General features: G+C 40.8%; 1 protein-coding gene across 2 annotated transcripts; it reads right to left on the reverse strand.

The window, feature by feature from the left end:
• Positions 1–3,411: 3,411 nt before the first annotated feature.
• FUNDC1 (FUN14 domain containing 1) lies at positions 3,412–15,611 on the reverse strand. 2 transcript variants are annotated; one of them, XM_063444270.1, is made up of 5 exons: positions 15,513–15,611; positions 10,719–10,875; positions 10,413–10,488; positions 8,538–8,666; positions 3,412–3,985 (listed from the first exon to the last, which is right to left on the reverse strand). In XM_063444270.1, the coding sequence occupies exons 1-5, from the start codon at positions 15,526–15,528 to the stop codon at positions 3,908–3,910; spliced, it is 456 nt and encodes a 151-aa protein (XP_063300340.1). In that variant the 5' UTR covers positions 15,529–15,611; the 3' UTR covers positions 3,412–3,907. The 2 variants fall into 2 exon arrangements, with proteins under 2 accessions (XP_063300340.1, XP_063300339.1); XM_063444269.1 differs by having other exon boundaries at positions 8,526–8,666.
• Between the last annotated feature and the right edge of the window lie 8,318 nt (positions 15,612–23,929).

Raw genomic sequence — 23,929 nt, forward strand, 5'->3', positions numbered from 1 at the left:
TTGGAGTTCCCCAAGGCTCTGTCCTTGGTCCCCTTCTATTTTCTCTTTATACTGCCTCTCTTGGAAAACTTATTGCCTCTTTTGGATTCAACTACCACCTGTACGCTGATGACACTCAGATATACCTCTCCTCACCGGACCTCTCCCCGGCCGTCCTGCAACGTGTCACTGCTTGCCTCTCTTCCATCTCTGACTGGATGTCGTCACGCTTTCTCAAACTTAACCTCTCTAAAACTGAACTCCTTGTCTTTCCTCCTCCTAATACTGATCCTCCTCTCTCACTCTCCCTTCAAGTCAGTGATATCCACATAAGTCCATCCCTACAAGCGCGCTGTCTTGGCGTCATACTTGACTCTGGTCTCACCTTTGAGTCTCACATCCAGTTTGTTGCCAAGTCCTGTAGGTTCCAACTCAAAAACATAGCCCGCATCCGCCCCTTTCTTACGCAAGATGCTACCAAGGAGCTTGTCCATGCTCTAGTAATTTCCCGCATGGATTACTGTAACCCTCTCCTGATTGGTCTCCCCAAAAGCCGTACTGCCCCGCTACAGTCTGTAATGAATGCTGCAGCTAGACTGATTTTCCTATCCAGTCGGTCCTCTCACACCTCGCCCCTCTGCCAGTCCTTACATTGGCTCCCTGTATCCTATAGGAGTCAATTCAAAGTGCTAACCCATACATTTAAAGCACTGAAGAATTCCAGCCCCTCTTATATCTCTTCACTGATCCAGAGGTATGCCCCTCCTCGTACCCTCCGCTCTGCCCGCGACCACCTCCTGACCGCTGCTCGCACCCGTACGGCCAACTCACGCTTGCAGGACTTCTCACGGGCGGCTCCTCTCCTATGGAATAACTTGCCTACTGCCATCAGACTCTCCCCTAGTCTTCAATCATTTAAGAAGGGCCTTAAATCCCATCTCTTCAGGAAAGCGTATGGCCTCCCAGAGTAATCTCTCCCTTACATACCTGTCCCTATGGGATAGTGCTTTGCTCTCTCCTCCAGCTCTGCTTCACTCCTACTTGATATTTCCTATCCTAATGTTTCTAATACCCCACCTCCTATAGACTGTAAGCTCATTTGAGCAGGGTCCTCTTCAACCTATTATTCCTGTAAGTTTTCTTGTAATTGTCTTATTTATTGTTACATCCCCCCCCTCTCAAAATATTGTAAAGCGCTACGGAATCTGTTGGCGCTATATAAATGGCAATAATAATAATAATAATAATAATATAGAAAACGATTACTTCAAGTTATAGCTGCTAAAGGTTGCTCTACAAACTATCGAACTATAAGCTTTTATTAGTTTTTCTCCATTTTGGCTTTATTTTTGTTAAATTAATCACAACACTGTAATTTGTCATGTGTTGTTGTACATCAGAGATTGTATTTTTAGGAACAGATGATTGTTATGTCCTAATATGTAAAACCATAGAATTCAAAGAGGGTGTACTTTCTTTTCCTGTGACTGTACTTAACTGAATCTATTCTCAGCAGGTGCTGCCATTTTCTTTCTTTGACTCCGGGCATTTGATCTGCACAAGTTAATGTCTCTCCCTCAAGCTCAATTTTACAAAAGTGAGGATCCTGCAAGACTGTGCATTCACCATACATCATGTTTAGTGATCTGCATTGACAAAATTTGACTCCAACAGCGCTGCTAGCAATGGCTATGAGAATTAACAAAACTTGCCGGCAGTAGCTCTGCCTTTTGTCAACTTTATGCTTGACGCCAAGACAAAACAGTTCCAACTTTGTCTTAAGGCAGGTTTAGGCAACCTTTGGCACTCCATATGTTGTGGACTACATCACCCACAATGCTCTTACACCCATATTGCTGGCAAAGCATCATGGTAGGTGTATTCCAAACATCAGGCGTTCCAAAGGTTGTCTATGCCTGTCTTAAGATATCCTTCAACTGCACTCAGTTTATCACTGCCTCTCATTATTGGTATGTAGTGGTATAGCTAATGCTGAGTTATAATCCGTTACTGTAAGTTTTTTCATATTTTTGTTCCCCGCCGCTTCTGGCAGGTTTTTTTTCATATTTGTATAATTACATTTTTGTATTTAGTAATTTCAAACTCCTGCATTAATTGACATGTGCCTGAAGATTCTGGCTTGCCTGTCACTTATGAGATCTGCACCTATTTTTATGACATGCGGTTAACCATTTTTCTACAATAAAAGTATGCACTTTCCATGATCGACCTGGTGGATTATTCTGAGATCCTTATGAGTGTGGGCTGTTTAGCAATTTCTACATTCGTGATTAATCCAGCACCATTATTAGGATACATTTAATCATGTAAGTGTCCGAGGACCTGGAATTGCGTCAACAAGTAACTGAAGAAAGTGTTTTCCTGTAATTTAACACTTTTTTTTAGAATATTACTCATAAGTTATATTATGCCCTTACTTGGGTAAGTGGCAATTGAGGGTCCCTCATTCAGAGTCAAATTGTTTAAAAACTGTTTAAAAGTGAATCTTGTGAGAGTGCCAGGAAACTCCAGGCATTATAACCAACGAAATTGCGTGAAGGGGTTATGGTGCCTAGTGTTTCTATAAAGAAATAAAAATCTAAAATGCTAAGTTATAAAGATTTCATGCACGCACATAATTTGTCTATATGCAAAGCCAAAAAATACAACTACTACAAAGGCAACTCAGCAACCCATTACATTTCAAGAAGATGTCAATAGTTGCTGCCCAGCATTGGTTGATATCAGGAGGTGTGCAGCGGTCTGTTGAAATGAAGTGTGTGTGTGTAGAATAGGCTACCACCTAACTACAGTAATTGTGGATCCGGAGGCATTAACTTCACCAAAGACATGGGGAAGCATCAAGAACCATTGTGTTATACAGGCTAGGGATATGAATGAAAACAAAAGCTTGTTGATCCAAGGAAAGCTCTTACTGCCATTCTGGGGTCAAGATGGAATTTTCTCCTAGTGTGTTGCAAAATTGGAAAATCACTTCAAACTGAGATTTTTCCCTTCTTTTCAATCAAAAGCTGACGTGAAAAGGGCTACACTTGATGTACACATGTAAACTATACATTATTTTGGGATTTACTACTATGCTGTAAGATCTGCATCACATGCTTTTTGCAGGCAGGAGGGCTTTGTGCACAGCTCTCCTATCCATTCAAGGATAACCCTTTGAATGTGGAGGAATAAATTTTGGTTGTATATATGTATATTCTAAAAACAATGTACAGATTAAACCTATAGGAACCTGAATGAGAACAATTTATGGATGTAAGGATCAAACAGGGTCAAAACAAAAATAAAAGGAAGTCACTACAATTTTTGACAACCTAATAAGAAAAAGCTACGCAATGTTACCATATACTGAGATTTATTTTTGCAGCCTTGATCTATACTATTTCTAAATAATCTATAATACACACAGTGTTTTAATTTTTTATTTTTAATAACATTCTTCAATAGGGCTTTGATTGCCAAATACAGTACATAGCTTTGGCACTGGTTAGGAGGAAAACAAACCCCACATATTTAATAAATATAAAAAGTAAATATTTATGATCTAACATGAATATTAAGGAATCTAGCAAGGTTGCCAGGCATCATAAACAATATGGGAAAAAAAACTGTAACCCACGCTGAATTTGATGTCATTATAGGAACAGCAGTGCAAGGAATAAACGTTCATATCTCAAGTAGCCAAAAGTCAGCCATTTAATGTAGGCACAGACTTTGCAAGCACTCTAGACTTTGTTAAGCATCTACAGGAGAACCCACTTAGAAAAATAAAACAAAAATGTGTCTTTATTAACGGATCAGCATTTCCCATTTTTACTTCAGTGGTGTGTCTGACGATACTTTTTCTTACAAACAAATTTCTGAGTCTTTGTCATAGTTCTTGCTGTTTCCATGACATTGCTCTTTAAGAGGCAAGACCTAATAAGAAACCTCCAACAAATCCACCAGACACAACGATGTTCTGCTTGATAAAATCTGTAGACTGTAAAGAAAAACAAATAAAGATCAGAACAACTTAAATATTCACTGAAATAACATTTTATTTTATTTTGTTTCCTTGTATAAAACATTTAGAATTAACGGATTCCTATATATAGGAAAGAATTACTCACTATATTTAGGAAGCCAAAATGTTAACTATACCCCAATTCTATGTTTCTTATGTCAAGTTTATAGTGAAAAATAAAAAATAAAATGTATCTCATACAAAAGAATTAAAAGTATTATGACTAGAGGAAAGTATTATTTTGTCTCTTATTACAATTGATATAATAAGTGGCCAGTGGCCACTCCTCAGATGGCCAATGGAGGTGCTTCCTGGGGTTGTTCAGTGTCATCATGGTCTGCATGGAGACACTGGAATTTCCTCATAGAGATGCATTGATTCAGTGCATCTCTATTAGGAGATGCTAATTGTCTTGGCCGGTGTTTGGCCCCACCCCGCTTCCATGGCGATCAATTTTAATGATGTCAGTCAAAGAGGAGGATCGGAGGCGGGGCCAGCACTGGAAAAAAAATGTTTTAACTCTTTCCAATTTGGAGAGGGGTGGGGAATCCAAGCCAACTAAATAGTGGTTGTAACACTATAGGAACACAGACATGTATTCCTGACCCCATAGAGTTTCTTTAACCCCTTAACGACCGCGGGAAATAAGAGCTCTACACTACCTGGACCGGCGTTCCCGGGCGGGGGGAGACTGCCAGAGACCCCAGCAGTCTCCCTGCAGCAGCTCCGGCCACCCCGGCCCACCAGGGCCATGTGATCACCATGATCACATGGCCGTAAGAGGAGTCTATGAAGCTGCCTGCAAGGGGACTGTCTAAGCTGTCAGGCAGTCCCCCTGACACCTAAAGTGTAAAAAAAAATATATATATATTGTACATATATATTGTAAAATTATTAAAGCATTTTATAATATATCATACATATATAATGCATATATATGATTTTATTATAAGTGTACTTTGAGATATATACACACACACACATATATATATATATATATATATATATATATATATATATATATATATATATATATATATATATATATATATATATATATTGAGGGACCTGCCTGACAACCCAGGCAGACAGTCCAGAGAATTTAATTGGCAAGCCCTATATTTAACCCCGTAACTTTCCAAAACACCATAAAACCTTTACATGGGGTTATTGTTATAATCGGGAGACTTCGCTCAACACAAATATGAGTGGTTTTAAAAAGTAAAGCTTATCACGACGATGATATCACCAGTAAAAATGCAAAGAACAAATAAAAACACTAACTTTGGCCAGCGTTTGTGACTAAGAGGCTACTACAAAAGACTGGACATACCCCATTTTGAAAACCCTGGTTTGTCTACATTTGAAAATGGTATCCCATAATTGGGTTAATTCACATTCCTGAGCTACCATATGGTCTCAAAACGCAACATAGACCCACCAAACCAATCTGGCAAACTGAAATGGGCAAGCCCTATATTGACCCTCTAACTTTTCCAAAACACCATAAAATCTGTACATGGGGGGTATTGTTATATTTGGGAGACTTCGCTGAACACAAATATGAGTTTTTCAAAACAGTAAAACATATCACAGCGATGATATTGTCAGTGAAAGTGAAGTTTTTTGCATTTTTCACACACAAACGGCACTTTTACTGATGATATCATTGTTGTGACACGTTTTACGGTTTTGAAACACTAATATTTATGTTCAGCGTAGTCTCCAGAGTATAACAGTACCCCCCATGTACAGGTTTTATAGTGTTTTTGAAAGTTACAGGGTCAAATATAAGGCTTGATTTTCCCTTTTTTTCCACATTGAAATTTGCCAGATTGGTTATGTTGCCTTTGAGAGCGTGTGGTAGCCCAGGAAGGAGAATTACCCCCTTGATGGCATACCATTTGCAAAAGAAGACAACCCAAGGTATTGCAAATTGGGTATGTTCAGTCTTTTTTAGTAGCCACTTAGCCACAAACACTGGCCAAAGTTAGCGTTCATAATTGTTTTTTGCATTTTTAAACAGACAAAACAAATATAAATGCTAACTTTGGTCAGTGTTTGTGACTACGTGGCTACTAAAAAAAGACTGGACATACACCATATTGAATTCCCTCGGTTGTCTACTTTAAAAAAAACATGCACTTGTGAGGTGTGATTCAGAGATTTATGACAGATAACAGCGTTACAATGTCACTATTGATACATTTTAAAAATATATATTTTTAAACAGCAATGTCCTACTTGTACTTATAGCCCTATAACTTGCAAAAAAAAAAAAACTAAAACCATGTTAACATTGGGTATTTCTAAAAAAATATATTTTTTTCAGCATATTTTGTAATATTTTTATAGTAAATTATATGATATAATGAAAATAATGGTATCCCTAGAAAGGCCATTCAATGGCGAGAAACACGGTATAGAATATGTGTGGGTACAGTAAATGAGTAAGAGGAAAATTACAGCTAAACGCAAACACTGCAGAAATGTTAAAACAGCCCTGGTCCTTAACGGTAAAAAAAAAAAAAAAAAACAGTCTGGTCACTAAAGGGTTAAAGGGACTCTCCAGTGCCAGGAATACAAACCGTTAAAACCCCTTCAGCTACTTACCTGTATCCAGCACCGATGACCTTGGGGCTGGTTCAGGGTCCGCCCACGCTCCTCCCCCGCCGAGGTCATTAGACCTCCCCATAAGAAAGCATTACAAAATGCTTTCAATGCTTTCCTATGGGGATTTCAGCGACGCTGGAGGTCCTCACATAGCGTGAGGACGTCCAGCGACGCTATAGCACACTTTTCATGTGCTTTAAACACGGAAGTGCCCTCTAGTGGCTGTCTAGTAGACAGCCACTAGAGGAGGAGTTAACACTGCAAGGTCCTCACATAGCGTGAGGACGTCCAGCGACGCTATAGCACACTTTTCATGTGCTTTAAACACGGAAGTGCCCTCTAGTGGCTGTCTAGTAGACAGCCACTAGAGGAGGAGTTAACACTGCAAGGTAATTATTGCAGTTTATGCAGGGTTAAGGGTAGTGGGAGTTGGCACCCAGACCACTCCAATGGGCAGAAGTGGTCTGGGTGCCTGGAATGTCCCTTTAAATATTCCCACAAAGCCTACAGCATAAACCACTTAATTCTGAGGAAAAACAACCTAACTCCTAACGTTAGGAATACAAATATATATTGAGATTATTGGGACCCTGTTAACAAATTAAATACATCAGTTTTACTTACAATATTTCTCCCGCTATGCAGGTCTTGCAGTAACTGCTACTCCTCCCAACTGAGATAATCATTACAGATTAATTCAGCCTGTCCAATGATGCCCAGTAGACAAATAGGGGGTAGTGCGCATGTTAATCAACCACTGCTCTACACAAATCAGCATCTCCTCATAGATATGCATCTCTATTGAAAGTGTTTGGCGCGTTCATGCTGAACTTGAAAACGCCGAATGTCAGCCCTGCAAAGAGTTCAGGTCCACCCTAGGAAGGGTATATAACTACTGTTTGAGTGACAGCCACTAACGAAGGCCTTAAGAACATTTGTAAACACTGCCTTTCCTCAGAAATGGGAGTGTTTACAAATGTCAGCCCGCAAACAGGCTGTTTGCCCCAGTTGAAAATTATCTTGCTAATTTTACTAATAATATCCCCATTCTTCACCTTTGAGGACACCAAAGGAATCTTAACCCGCATATGACAAAAAGACAGAGTTTATGTCCCAGTCACCGAACTGATTAAATACACTTCATGTCCATAGCCAAACGTGCTGCTACAATGTATTTCTGAATGATTCTAGCAAGACCCCACTATTGCTGGATTCCTCATTAGTGGGGCAGTCCAACAATAGGTCATAGACAGCTGTGTGAATCTGATAGTTATTACATGCATGCTGAAAAACTATCGCTGGATGTCTTAAGCAAAAGCTTTACAATTGTCAATGTGATATTTCAGTTATTGCTATTTAATGTATTTGCAATAAAGAAAAAAAAAATCAGATATTTTCTTAGTCATTATGGAGTACTGAATGTAGGTTGATACAAAGATCAGCGACGGAGTTAATTGCGGGCGCCGTCATCTTTTTCTGTCGGGTCCTCTTCGGAGCAGACGTCACTGCTGTACTCTAGCGCATATGTGAGAGTACAGCTTTGATGTCTATAGAGGATCCCGTGACCACAAGGGATCCCTCCATAGACACATCCAAGTCCCTACAGCCACCGCTCGTGGTGGAGGGAGAGGTAAGTACTGACTATATTTATGAAATACGCATTTGTTGGGGGGGTGGGAAAGGTGCTGCCCTTATAAGTTTGTCTAATTAGTACTTTCACTTTAGCAACATAACATCTGACAAGTGAATTTCAGTAGATAGAAGTGTAACATTAAGAGTCCTTGAGTGATAAGTTCACAATAGTTCAATAAATAACAATTATGCAACATATAGTCTGATTACAAAATAATAATAATGTATACATATTATATTATTTCATAAAATAAAATAAAAATCCACATACATTTCTTTTTACCTCTTCAATTAAGGTGTTAATTTCAGGTGCTGATTTATTAGCCTGCTTTTTTATCTTCCTTTTTGCCTTGTTAACATCTTTTTCAACTCTCTTCCAATCTATCTGTACATAGCCACCATGACTGGCAATCTAAAAAGCAAAACATCATGTAATTATTACTTAATTCAAGCAAAAAGAAAGCAACAAAAAACTCAATACTTGTGAAGCATGCCAAACATTTATAAATCAAGGAATATATTTATATATATATATATATATATAAAGAATATATATATATACACACACACACACACACACACACATACACGTAAAACACAAGTATATATATTTACATCTCTTTATTTTTAGGATATACTAGAAAATAAAAAAATAAAAAATAAACCCATCTACATGTTTATTTACCTTTTATCCAGCGGCGGGCAGTCTCTGCTAGGCACCTGCTTCTCCACTTCTGAGATCATCCTTTAGGATGATATCTGGTCTGACTGAAGCAGTGGAAATCTACTGAGCATGTGCACCAATAGGATACTTCTCTATGAAAATCATTTAACGCGTTTGTCAGTGCCGAATGAAGGGTTTCAATTATCAAATGAAGTCACTCTTGTGGCTTTCTGACAGCCACAAGAGGAACCCTGATTACAAATGTAAATACTGCAGTTTCCCCAAAAAATAAAAGTCTACAACCTCTCCTGTTAATCTCAAAATGTGTTAACTATTGTCAATATAGGTGCTCTGACATAATGCTTGGCTAATTTATAAGGTTATTCACTAAAGTGAAAAGGGTTGGGAAATCAAAATTAATTTCTTATTTAAGGCCAAAATACTGAAACAGTCAAATATGCATCCAGTTTGGAATCTTTGGTCTTACATTTGAAATTCACTTTTAATTCCCGACAATTCTCAATTTGGACACCTAGGTTACTATTCGGATAGGAAAATCTAATTAAACTTCTGCCATTAAACATTTAGCAATCATTAAATAACACAGTTGCGTGGCAATCGTGTTTCTTGGATATTCATAAATCGTCTGGTGCCCCCTCCCTTGTACCCAGCTCATAAAGGGCTAAAACCCCTTTTTTCATTTACCCAATTCTAGCGTCAATGTCCCTCGACAATCTGCGTCGTCCAACAGGTGGAGGTGAGGACGTCCAGCGTCAGGAATCCAAAGTTCATTAGCCACAAGGAAGTGCCTTTAATGGCTGTCTGATTAACAGCCACTAGAGGCACTCTTAGTCTTGTCTTTCTCAAAAACGGCAATGATTTACATTGTTGTCTACATAAGGCTACCAACAAATTCCTTAAAGAAACAGTACATGTTTTAAGATACAAAAAATAAATGATAATTCACATATCTAGAGTAATTTTATAATATTCATATTCTGTTTTTAGCACTTTTTTGGGAGAGTGCATTGTGGGCATGTTATCTGGTGGGCATTTTTTTATATCCCTTAGTTGTATTCTTTAGTTGTTAACTTGAAAGTAACAATTTAATTGTTAACTTGTATACGCCATCACAGTGAATCTAAGGACATAACAAAAATATAAGAGATGGATAGACTATTTCTTTAATGAGAAAATTTATAAATTAAACATATTAATTACATTTATTTCCATGGGATGTAAACAAGCAAACAGATATCTCTCTGGAAGGTATACATTGCACTGGCTGTACAATCATATAAGTTAACCCCATGAGATTTCAACTTTAACAGCTGTGTCTATTTTTCCAATACTTTATGGAAAATTCAACTCTAAAGCATATGTAGTTTTGTAACAATACATTTGGACATATTTAGCTTGGTACTGAAGACTAATAAGTGAAACACCAAAAATTATATACAAAAAAATATACATTTTAACAGATCACATGCTTACCTGAAGCAGAAGAAATCCACCGCCTACGGCCGTTGCAGCCAGCTTCCCTACTTTTTGAAAGAGAAACCCTGCACACCTAAAAATGCAGAATATACATATTTAAATAGGCACTGAAGCTAATCAGTCACTATGAAAGGTACACAATATTCAGAACTTCTACTGCATGTGTATGTTATGTTTATTAGTATCCAGAAGAAATTTAGTAATAGTTTCAGGTAACTAACATATAATGTAATTTATTAATTTTCTACAAGAAAGTACATTAAAAAAATATAATTATTAAAAACAATTAGAATCTAATCTCACCAGCCAGTCACTCCACCCATGACAATCTGCGTAGCAACAGAATATTTCTCTGTTAGTGGCCCAGAGTTTCGTCCAAAAAGCCTGCTCCACCAATGATGACGCCTAGCATATTCTGTTATATCCAAAACTTCATATGACTCATCATCACTGCTGGGATCTTTAAAGAGAAAACAAAATGTATGCATGAAAAGTTGGGATGTTACATTTATAACTTGATCTTCTGGAATGCAGAACTCAAATATATTCTAGATTCTAGAATCTCTGGGAAATATGTGCTGTGCCCTCCCACCAGCAATTGGATAACCGCAACTTTCAAAATGATTATGCAGTAACTCCAGTAGACACATAAAAACAAAACAAAAGTCTCTTGCATTCGGGGTAAATATTTCTGACTATATTCGATAGGAAAAAAAGTCAAGCACGTAAGATCACTGATAACGCATAAAATGTGCAATAGTAAAGAGAAAAGCCCAGTGTGCTTTGTGTTTCAGGCATTGTGACAATATTTCAACCAACCTTTTTTTATTAGACCTTTATCAGACTTAAAGGGACACTACCGGCACCCAGACCACTTTATCTCATTGAAGTTGTCTGGGTGCAGTGTACCTGTCCATCTTAGTCCTGCAATGTAAAACATTGCAATGCTAAGACAGTCACTAGTTGCTGTCTATTAGACAGCCACTAGAGGTGTTTCCAGGAGTTTATCAGACTCTAGGTCTCCTAAATGATGCTCTGCTTGAGAACATGACTTTTATATTTTCGTTCACTTTATCTGGTTGAGCAGCCATATAGGGTCACACTCTACTGTTTTAGAACTGCAGTTAGCCAGATAACAGTAGAGTCTGATACAAAATGGCTAATCAATCATGCCTGGTGTTGTGAAGTGGCTCATTGGAATTCTAAATTATTTTTTCTGAACAACTGCTCCTATTCAAGCAAATTTATTATGATGGTTGACCCTAGAACACTACCTTTTCCCCCTGTCTACAAGTTTTGATGATCAATTCAGGGGGAAACTTAAAACCAACATTTTTAGTAAACCGTTACAGAGAAAATCGATTTTGCATTTTGCAGTTTTCACCACCCTTCTGTTTTTAGAGCTCTTCCCAAAATCCAGTACAGGAGAGTCAAAAGATTGGTATCACTGGCTGACAAGGCTGATTGACAACTATGTGAGATGACAGAAATTTAAGATATGAGGGTATCCCCTAAGCTAATTTAATGAATAATTGAGACAAGTTCAAACAAAAAGAAGACAATAATTGCTTTTGCCAAAATTAAAGAGGGAGAACAGTACTAGAATTAAATTCATCTCACGTTATGGTACATTTTCCTCTAACATTAAAAGGATTATCAACAAACACTGGCACATTCTATTGGATTGCCATCCAGATGTTCCAGAGATTGCTGATAAACCCATGCTGGCTTTTAAGAGATATCATTTTCTTAGGGGCAAACTGGTTAGGGAAAAAATGCCTTTGATTCACACTTAGCTGTTCCAAAAGAAATTGGGGTTTGTTGCCATTCTATGATCCAGAGAGAAATGTCTTATTACCCTCATAGTGGTAAAAAAAAAAAAAAAGCCCCCACTAAGTAAACAATTTTGTGACACTACACACCACACATGTGGTGTAGGTTTTAAAAAGCCCCTTTGACCTGAAAGAGAGGTTGTCATAACATAAATCTACTATCAGGACAGATCTTTTTAAATTGGCCCTACCAGCTCACTTTGTTGAAGCATGGAACAAGGTTTTCCAACTCAAATTTCATACAATTGGTTGGGCAAGTCATAGAGTCTCTGAGGAGAGGTGAGGTAACAGAGGTAGCCCATTGGATTAGAAAACCTTGATACACGGAGTCCTAAACGAAGAATATGATCTGACCCAGTTTTTAACTTTTAACTTTCAAAAAGTTGTTTAGATTATATAGAATATTTTTCTTTTTAACTTTTCACAGGTTTTCTACAATCATTGGCGCTGGTTGACATCTACACCCTCACTTCTTTTGCAAGCACTTTTCACCTGTTGGTATATGAGTAAATTTCACCATTATTAGATGCCAATGATGACATAATTTGTTTGTATAATATGTTACATTTTTTTTACAAGTAGCACTTTTCCACTTTTTTCTTAATTATATGGATATTAATATATGCATCACTTTAATTGTCTAGTACTGAATTTTATTGAAGTACGATCCTGAATTGTAGTGTGATTAAAATACACACACACACACACACACACACACACACACACACACACACACACACACACACACACATCCATCTCACAAAAGTGAGTACACTCCTCACATTTTTGTAAATATTTTATTATATCTTTCCATGTGACAACACTGAAGAAATGACTCTCTGATACAATGTAAATTAGTAAGTGTACAGCCTGTATAACAGTGTAAATTTGCTGTCCCCTCAAAATAACAACACACAGCTATTAATGTCTAAACCATTGGCAACAAAAGTGAGTACACCCCTAAGTGGGAATGTGCAAATTGGGCCCATTTAGCCATTTTCCCTCCCCGGAGTCATGTGACTTGTTAGTGTTACAAGGTCTCAGGTGTGAATAGGGAGCAGGTGTGTTAAATTTGGTGTTATCGCTCTCACACTCTCTCATACTGGTCACTGGAAGTTTAACATGGCACATCATGGCAAAGAATTCTGAGGATCTGAAAAAAAGAATAGTTGCTCTACATAAAGATGGCCTAGGCTATAAGACGATTGCCAAGACCCTGAAACTGAGCTGCAGCATGGTGGACAAGACCATACAGCGGTTTCACAGGACAGGTTCCACTCAAAACAGGCCTCGCCATGGTCGACCAAAGAAGTTGAGTGCACGTGCTCAGCGTCATATACAGCGGTTGTCATTGGGAAGTAGATGTATGAGTGCTGCCAGCATTGCTGCAGAGGTTGAAGGGGTGGGGAAGCCTGTCATTTCTCAGATCATACGCCAAACACTGCATCAAATTGGTCTGAATGGAAGTAGTCCCAGAAGTAAGCCCTTTCTAAATATGATGCACAAGAAAGCCCGCAAACAGTTTGCTGAAGACAAGCAGACTAAGGACATGGATTACTGGAATCATGTCCTGTGGTTCGATGAGACCAAGATAAACTTATTTGGCTCAATTAGTGTCAAGTGTGTGTGGTGGCAACCAGGTGAGGAGTACAAAGACAAGTGTTTCTTGCCTACAGTCAAGCATGGTGGTGGGAGTGTCATGATCTGGGCCTGCATGAGTGCTGCCGGCACTGGGGAGCTACAGTTCATTGAGGGAACCATGAATGTCAACATATACTGTGACATATGAAGCAGAGCATGATCCCCTCCCTTCGGAGACTAGGCCGCAGGGCAATATTCCGATATGATAACCCCAAACACACCTCCAAGACGACCACTGCCTTGCTAAAGAAGCTAAAGGTGATGGACTGGCCAAGCATGCCTCCAGACCTAATCCCTATTGAGCGTCTGTGGAGCATCCTCAAACGGAAGGTGGGGGAGTGCAACGTCTAACATCCACCAGCTCCGTGATGTCGTCATGGAGGAGTGAAAGTCCTTATGAAGTTTAGGCTGTCCCTTTTTGTTTTGGTGCATTGTGTATATGATCTGAATTATTTCATGTTATGTCTCTTTTGTTCACCTGCTTTATTACAGTTATTTTTGTTTCATTATAAAAAGATATGTTTCTGCTCAAATAATTCCACACCTTCCTTGAAGCTATAATTGCATCAACACGTTACTAAATTGCAATCTATTTAGTTACAGTGAGAGGGCTAGGCTTTAGTCTTGTGTGTTTCAGGAGAGTGTGTAAAAGGGACAGCAACAGAGATACAAAAATTAAATTTCCATATTAAGAGCTTCTTTACTCTTGTAGTCCCTTGTCCATTCCATAACTTGGAGTCTACCCATTTCTCAACCTCCGCTATGCCTTAGACTTGTCTTCTAAATGATGGAACAGAAACTTGGCTCCAAAGATGGTGATTAGTTGCAACTGTAGAGAACAATGCAGGGGGAAAACAAATAAGGAAAACCCCTGCAGAGATCTGAGCGGCAACAAAGGGGAGACAAGCCAAAAGAACTGTAAGGAAACAAAGGCGGGGGTGGCACACATTTATCAATAAGGAACAAATTGCAGAAAACAGTGGGATAATAAAAGGTAAAACAGCAAGAAGCAGTGTATTTCTCAGTCTAATACTTCACACAGATGAGTAATCCCCCCCAACTTTTTATAAAATCTACAATTCGTGTTTAACTTAGAGCAGGTGTGGCCACAAACACCATGGGTTTCTCCTAGCAGTTTGGGTAATCAAACTCAGAAAAACATTCCCCGTCATGACTATATATAAACTAAAGGATTCATCTGCATAGGTAACATAAGACTTTCACTTTGAAGTCACTGAATGACACAGGGCGTGGATTGTGTTACATTACTGCCTCTATCATAGCAGCAACCTCTGCTTATGGGACCTGGCCAACAATACTTATTATACATATTACACAGATATGCACATTAGCAATCCCTAATACACACAACTCATAGAACAAGGACACTAGGGTAACACATACAGTTACAGCTTATTAAATACTGCAAGGAGGATTTACCACCAGTCACACTGACCTTCTACTCAATACAGGGTGTGAAGCTCAGCTACAATATATTTAAAGTGACTATGTAAAACCTGCACAGAGCCATTTAAAGCCTTTAACAAACACACTTTCAGATTTTTGTAACGAACAGGGAAACAATAACTCGGTACGGAAAGCTTGTTACCGAGCCGGACATTACCTCTCCGGGCAGCCATGTTCGCTTCTCTTCTTATTTTGCCAGTAACGTCCTACGTAAGCGTCACTCGCGTCCATCACATGTGACGTCACTGCAACTCAACCGAACCGTCTTAGTGAAACCCTTTTGTCATCGGCCCCGCCCCTTCGGTCCTGTACATGCGCGGTGAGGATGATGAGGCGAAGCTGCAGTGTGTGTGTGTCTCTCACGTTCCGGCGAAGTGATTAGAACGTTCATGCTTAGAACTTTATGAGCTTGAGAACGCCACAAACAGTTTAAGTAAATATTAAGTGGCTTAACAGTGCTGGTTTTATTGAGAGCAGTGATAAAGGTTGTCCAGGTAAATCTTGAGAATTATTGATGTGATGGAAGATTCTGATTTAGAGCTACAGTGTTATTCTCGAGTCTAAACTGATAATTCAAATATTTTTTATTTTTTTTTAACCACGGCCACGAGGAACAATGTCGCCTTATGGTGGCCAGAACTCGCCTGTCCACTAAGGCCGTAATTACGCCCATTTTGGACACGTCTCCTGAGTCCGAGATCCCCATGCCGCCCCCTTACTCCTCCTCCACCGGAAGAGGAGGTGCTGTTGGTAACGCTACTCCCCTTGCCCTGTTGTCCCCACCTACCCCCTCCTCTAGCTCAGAGCCCAGCCCTCTTGTTTTAAACCCTCCCCTTTCAGTACCTACCTCTGTTAACTCCACCTACCCAGATTTGGTGCCATTTCTAGTTCCTGGTCAGGCTCCTCCTAGCCCGGCCCGGAATATTTTGCTTGCTGACCTCCCCCTCAGTAAAGCGTCCCCATCCCCTTGTCTTACTACCCCTCGACCGGAACCCCTAACTAACGTTCCTAAACGAAGCCCCATACTAATCCGACAACTGACCGGTACCCTCCAACCCCGACATTTTCAAATGCCTCTTCGACTGACACCTGGCCCGACACACATTAACGGTGACTGCCAGATACAATATGCTGAGCCAGTATTCGTCTGTGTTCCCTTCACAACTACTGATCTATTTAATTGGAAGACCCATAACTCCTCATACACCGAAAAGCCTCAAGCCATGACAGATTTGTTTACCTCCATAGTCCAGACACATAATCCCACTTGGGCTGATTGCCAGCAACTGCTTATGACATTGTTTAATAACGAGGAAAGGACAAGGATAAACCAAGCAGCAATTAAAGCTCTGGAAGAAGTGGCCCGTACACAAAATCAGGCCAACCCGGCAGCATGGGCTGCAGCACATTATCCAAACACTGATCCGGAGTGGAATATCAATGGCACAGATATGGCTCATTTAAAAGCATACAGGGACGCTATTATTGCTGGCATGAAAGCCGGAGGGAAGAAGGCGATTAATATGTCTAAGACGGCTGAGGTATTACAGAAATGTGATGAATCGCCCAGTGTCTTTTATGACCGATTATTGGAGGCATACCGTTTGTATACCCACTTTAATCCAGAGGCTCCTGAGAATTCCCGAATGGTTAACTCTGCCTTTGTCAGCCAGGCCTACGGAGATATAAAGCGCAAGCTACAGAAGTTAGAAGGGTTTGTAGGGATGTCTATAACCCAACTAATGGAAATAGCAAATAAGGTATATATGAATAGGGAGACAGAGACGAAGAAGGAGGAAGAGCGAAGATGTGTAGGAAAGCAGATATGCTAGCGGTAGCTATCGCAGGTGTAGATAGAAGGGAAAAGGAAGTGTATAGGGGAACGGATAAAGGCGAGAGTAAGTGCAATGGGGAACCTTTGAGTAGGAGCCAATGCGTGTACTGTAGGGAAGAAGGGCATTGGAGAAGTGAGTGTCCACGAAGGGAACAGTATGAGAGAGACAGACCTAGGGCAGGATATAGCAGTAATTATAGAGGCAGAGCGAGAGGTAGAGGAGGTTCTGGAGGAAATAGTGGTAATAATAGAGGAAGTGTTAGTGGAGATAGATACTACCCAGCAGCGCAGAGACCCCGCGATAGATAGAGGATAGGTACTTTGTGGGTTTGGCTGACACAGTCATGGAGGACTATTGATACCGACCGGGCTCCATCCCCCTTGGCCGAGCGGAGCCTATGGTCGATGTAGCAATAGGGGGAAAAAGGAGTGCTTTCATGATTGACACTGGTGCTGAACATTCGGTGGTGACTGACCTAGTCGCTCCTCCTTCAGGAAGAACTATCACCGTAATAGGAGCAACTGGAAGGAGTGCCGCTAAACCGGTTCTTAAAAGTCGACTCTGTACATTGGGAGGCCACATAGTGAAACACCAGTTCCTTTATATGCCTGAATGTCCAGTCCAACTGCTAGGACGTGATTTGTTGTCGAAATTACAAGCACAGATAACATTTCTTCCTAACGGAACAACATCTTTGAAGTTCAATGGACCCTCAGGTATAATGACAATATCTGTACCAAAGGAAGAAGAGTGGCGACTTTATACAGTGTTGACTAGCCAAAACCCTAAGAGTGATGAATCCTTGTTCAATATACCAGGAGTGTGGGCAGAGAATAACCCACCAGGACTTGCTCGTAATATCCCACCAATTCATATCGAACTAAAGCTTGGGGTTTATCCAGTAAGCCTGAGACAATATCATATTCCACAAAAGGCCAAGAAGAACATACAATCTTATTTGGATAAGTTCATAAGGTATGGTATCCTAAAATTCTGTACTTCCCCCTGGAACACCCCATTGTTGCCTGTTCAAAAGCCCGGTACAGATGAGTATCGCCCTGTGCAGGACTTGAGAGCAGTCAATGATGCGGTAGTGAGTATATATCCAGTTGTACCCAATCCATATAACCTGCTTGCTTTAATTCCGGGCGGGGCTACCTACTTCACAGTTTTGGATCTCAAAGATGCCTTCTTTTGCCTTCGAATTGCTGCGGAAAGCCAGTGTATTTTTGCATTCCAATGGGAAAATGCTGTAACGGGCTCGAAACGCCAGATGACTTGGACAAGACTGCCCCAAGGGTTTAAAATTTCGCCTACCCTATTTGGATCAGCTTTAAGTCAGGACTTACTGGATTTCAAGTCCATCCCAGGAGAGTGTGTACTATTACAATACGTAGATGATTTGTTGATGGCGGCAGTTACAAGAGAAATATGTCAGCAAGCAACACATGATTTACTACACATTCTTTGGAAGGCAGGATACAAGGTGTCCAGGAAGAAAGCTCAGTTGTGTCAGCCAACTGTCAAGTATCTGGGATTCCATATCTCTGAAGGTCAAAGGATAATGGGGCCAGAGAGAAAAGAAGCTGTATGCCAAATACCAATACCCAAGAATAGAAGACAAGTGCGGGAATTCTTGGGGGCAGCAGGCTTCTGTAGGATATGGATTCCCAGTTATGCAATATTGGCGAAACCTCTTTATGCAGCTATAAAAGGTACAGAACATGATCCCTTCCTGTGGACCCCTGAACAGCAAAAGGCATTTGAAGATGTGAAGAAGGCGTTGATGAGCGCCCCAGCATTAGGTCTACCTGATCATACACGTCCATTCTACTTATATGTACACGAGCAAAGAAGAATGGCTGTGGGAGTATTGACACAGTACCTGGGATCATGGCAACGACCTGTTGCATATATGTCCAAACAATTGGATGCAGTGGCCAATGGTCTTCCACCTTGTCTAGGAGCCGTAGGTGCTGCCGCCCTGCTGGTAGCCGATGCTGATAAGCTTACTCTGGGTCAGGAACTCTACGTGCGAGTCCCGCACGCAGTACAGACGTTGCTAGACTATAAAGGCAATCATTGGTTTAGCAATAGCCGCATGACTAAGTATCAAGCTATGTTATGTGAAAACCCGAGAGTGCATCTAGAGACTGTTAACACCTTGAATCCAGCTACCCTTTTGCCACAACCTACTGAGAGTCAACATGATTGCCTGGAGGTGATGGATGAAGTGTTTTCAAGTAGACCGGACCTTCGTGATTTTCCCATCCAGAACCCTGATGTCCAGTACTATACGGACGGCAGTAGTTATGTGAAAGAAGGGATTCGCTATGCAGGATATGCAGTGACAACCATAGACAAGGTGATAGAAGCTCGGCCATTGTCAAAAGGAACATCGGCACAGAAGGCAGAACTAATCGCACTCACACGAGCGTTACAATTGGCTGAAGGTTTGAGGGTGAACATCTACACGGACTCAAATTATGCGTTTTTAACCACTCATGCCCATGGAGCTTTGTATAAAGAAAGAGGACTACTGAACTCAGAGGGTAAAGAAATCAAGTATGCAGCTGAGATATTACAACTACTGGAAGCCGTGTGGGAACCGAAAGAAGTTGGTATCATACATTGTCGAGCGCATCTGAAAGGTGATGGTGATGTAACAAAAGGAAATCGGATGGCAGATAATGCAGCTAAGCGTGCCGCTGAATCAGGAAAACAGGAGTATGTGGAACATATAGCTGCTCTTATACCGACCCCACTGTCTCAATGGACTCCAGTTTATACAGCTCAAGAAGAAGAGTGGTTAAAGACTGAAGCTGGGAAGTACCTGGAGAATAATTGGTATCAGTTAGAAGATGGAAGAATAGTCATTCCAGCATCACTAGCTGTAGAAATTGTCCAGAATTATCATAACGGGACACATTCTGGAAGAGATAGTATGGAAGAATCTCTCAGGAAACATTTCTACATACCAAGATTGGCCAACTTGACTCAAGCCATTGTACGAAGATGTGTGATATGTGCCAAGAATAACGCAAGGCAAGGACCAGTGAAACCACCGGGAGTCCAGTATATGGGGGGACTCCCTAAGTCCGATCTTCAAATAGACTATACGGTAATGCCTAAATCCGGCGGACATCGCTACCTACTAGTAGTTGTGTGTACCTACTCAAGATGGGTAGAAGCATGTCCTACTCGTACATAGAAAGCAGGAGAAGTTGTGCGATTTCTGTTGCGAGAAATAATACCCCGATATGGACTACCATGTTCTATAGGATCGGATAATGGTCCAGCCTTTGTTCACCAGTGCCTACAACAACTGACTCATATGCTTGGTATTAAGTGGAAGCTTCATACGGCATATAGACCTCAGAGTTCTGGGAAAGTGGAAAGGATGAACAGAACTATTAAGAACCAATTGGCAAAGATGTGTCAAGAAACTCAACTTAAAGGACCACTCTAGGCACCCAGACCACTTCAGCTTAATGAAGTGGTCTGGGTGCCAGGTCCAGCTAGGGTTAACTAATTGTTTTATAAACATAGCAGTTTCAGAGAAACTGCTATGTTTATCATTTAGTTAAGCCTTCCCCTTTTTCCTCTAGTGGCTGTCTCATTGACTGCCGCTAGAGGCGCTTGCGTGATTCTCACTGTGAAAATCACAGTGAGAGCACGCAAGCGTCCATAGGAAAGCATTATGAATGCTTTCCTATGTGACCGGCTGAATGCGCGCGCAGCTCTTGCCACGCGTGCGCATTCAGCCGGCGGGGAGGAACGGAGGCGGAGAGGAGGAGGAGAGCTCCCCGCCCAGCGCTGGAAAAAGGTAAGTTTTTACCCCTTTCCAGAGCCGGGCGGGAGGGGGTCCCTGAGGGTGGGGGCACCCTCAGGGCACTCTAGTGCCAGGAAAACGAGTATGCTTTCCTGGCACTAGAGTGGTCCTTTAAGTGGAATGTTCTTTTGCCCATAGCTCTGTTGCGCATTCGTAATACACCTACCAGAAGGATGGGTCACTCACCTTTTGAAATCATGTATGGGCGTCCACCTCCCGTACTTGGTAACTTAAGGGGGGATTTGAGTCAGTTGGGAGAAGGAATTACCCGGCAGCAGGTTGTAGAGTTGGGTAAGACTATGGAGGAGGTACAGAAATGGGTACAAGATAGATTACCTGTGAATATTTATCCACCTGTCCATTGTTATCATCCAGGAGATCAAGTTTGGATAAAGGAGTGGAACAGTGAACCGTTGGGGCCAAAGTGGAGGGGTCCTTATGTTGTTCTTTTGTCTACCCCTACAGCTATAAAGGTGGCTGAAGTGACTCCGTGGATTCATCACTCCAGGGTTAAACCAGCAGCAGTAGATTCTTGGCAAGCTACACCAGATCCAGAGAATCCCTGCAAGATCCGGTTAAAGCGTGTAACTCAGTCGGAGTGACGAGGAGATATTGGGACTTCTAGAGTAATCAAAGAGATCAGCAAGTGGGTGTTTTGACGGCCATAATAAAGCCTGACCACCTACCCACGTTACATAGCCAGAGTGTCTTGAAGGGACCTCTGTGAAGGGAAGAGAGGACTTGAAGGACTCCATTCCTTGCAGCCCTTACAACCTGGAAGCTGAGGTGCCATCGCACGGGCGAAGAATTAGGATAAAGATGAGAAATGTATTTGATAGTGTATATATTTGTGTTTTTAATTATTCAGGAAGGTAGAGGTACCGACACACCTGGCTGTGAGGTTTGCATTAAGACTACTAAAACAGGTAATCATATTTCCCAGACTCTTTTTTGGCATTCACAATATGAGTGTAAAGGATATGTATCTAAGTGTAGATACTTAGGTATAGATTATAGTGTATGCCATTTAGGAGTAGGAGAACCTAAGTGCTTCAATCAAGAGTATCAACCCCGTACAATTTGGTTGACCCTTTGGAATGGAGACTCACAGGGGACCCTAATAAATAAGACAATACTAGAAACCATACATTCTTCGGGTGTTCTGCTATTTGATGCATGTAAGGCGATATCAAGTGGTAGAAAACCGTGGAATGTATGCCGGGATCTTAAATGGGAAAGAACGTATGGGTCTAATGATAGGTATATTTGCCCCAGTAGTAAGAACAAGTATATAGATCCAAAATGCCCAAATAAGAATTATAATTATTGTCCATATTGGTCTTGTGTAGGGTGGGCAACTTGGGGACAGACAGTAGATAACGATATGATTGTTACTACGTTTCCTACCAAACCATATTGTAAGTCTATGGAGTGTAACCCAGTCCATATACTTATTAATAATCCTGAACAGTTTATAGATAGGTTCGGAAACTTATTTGGGTTCCAGATATATGGGACGGGTTTGGATCCTGGGACAATATTATTCATAGGGATAGAGACCGATACCGTAGCATCCCAAACTCATCAGGTTTTCCATTCTTTTTATGAAGAGATGAGTGTAGAAAATAAGATCCCCCATAATGCTAAGAACCTGTTTATTGATCTAGCCGAGAGTATTGCTGGTAGTCTTAATGTAACCAACTGCTATGTGTGTGGAGGTACTAATATGGGAGACCAATGGCCCTGGGAAGCAAAGGAGGTAATGTATTCTGGTTCTGAGACAATTGAACAAATAATATCCTCTCAAGCCGATTATCAAATGAGTGTTAGAGGTAAATCTGAGTGGCGATTAAAGACCTCCATTATAGGTTATGTTTGCATAGCAAGGAAAGGAATAATGTTTAATACATCTGTAGGAGAATTGACTTGTCTAGGGCAAAAAGCTTATGATGATAATACAAAGAATACAACTTGGTGGTCGGCTTCAAATGTCTCAGAACCACCTAACCCGTTTGCAAGTTATACCAATTTAAAGGACGTGTGGTTTGACCTATCTACTACATCTAGTTGGAAAGCCCCAGCAAATTTGTACTGGATCTGTGGTAAGAAAGCCTATTCGGAGTTACCACAGGACTGGGAAGGGGCATGTGTGTTAGGTATGCTCAAACCATCCTTCTTCTTGTTGCCTATTGAAACAGGAGAGACTTTGGGAGTTAAGGTATATGATGTAAATCATAGGAAGAAAAGGGGACCCCTAGAGATAGGTACCTGGGAAGATAATGAATGGCCTCCCCAGCGTATTATATATTATTATGGGCCAGCTACTTGGGCAGAGGTACTTTTTTGATATAGAACCCCAATATATATGCTCAACCGTATTATAAGGTTACAGGCAGTGGTTGAGATAATTACCAACGAGACATCGCAAGCGCTCAATCTCCTAGCGAAACATAATACTAGGATGAGGACAGCCGTTTACCAAAATAGATTAGCCTTGGATTACCTATTGGCAGTAGAGGGAGGTGTATGTGGGAAGTTTAACCTAAGCAATTGCTGTCTTCAAATAGATGATGAAGGGCAAGCAATAGCTGAGCTCACTAGCCATATGGTTAAACTAGCGCATGTGCCTACTCAGGTATGGAAAGGGTATAATCCAAGTAGTTGGTTTGGTAACTGGTATGAGCAGTTTGGAGGACTTAAGGCATTGGTAGGTGGAGTCATGCTAATCTTGATGCTGTGTCTTCTCCTACCATGTCTTATTCCTTTGGTAGTTAGGTCTGTGCAGAGCATTATAGAAAATATAGCAGAGAGAAAGGCTGCTGCACAGATAATGGCTATATATAGGTATGAGGCTCTAAATCAGGGAGAACTAGTACAGGAAGAGGAATGTTGAGAGATTCATGTCCT

The sequence above is a fragment of the Pelobates fuscus genome, chromosome 1 (assembly GCF_036172605.1).
Source record: "Pelobates fuscus isolate aPelFus1 chromosome 1, aPelFus1.pri, whole genome shotgun sequence".
NCBI classification, from domain to species: Eukaryota; Metazoa; Chordata; class Amphibia; order Anura; family Pelobatidae; genus Pelobates; species Pelobates fuscus.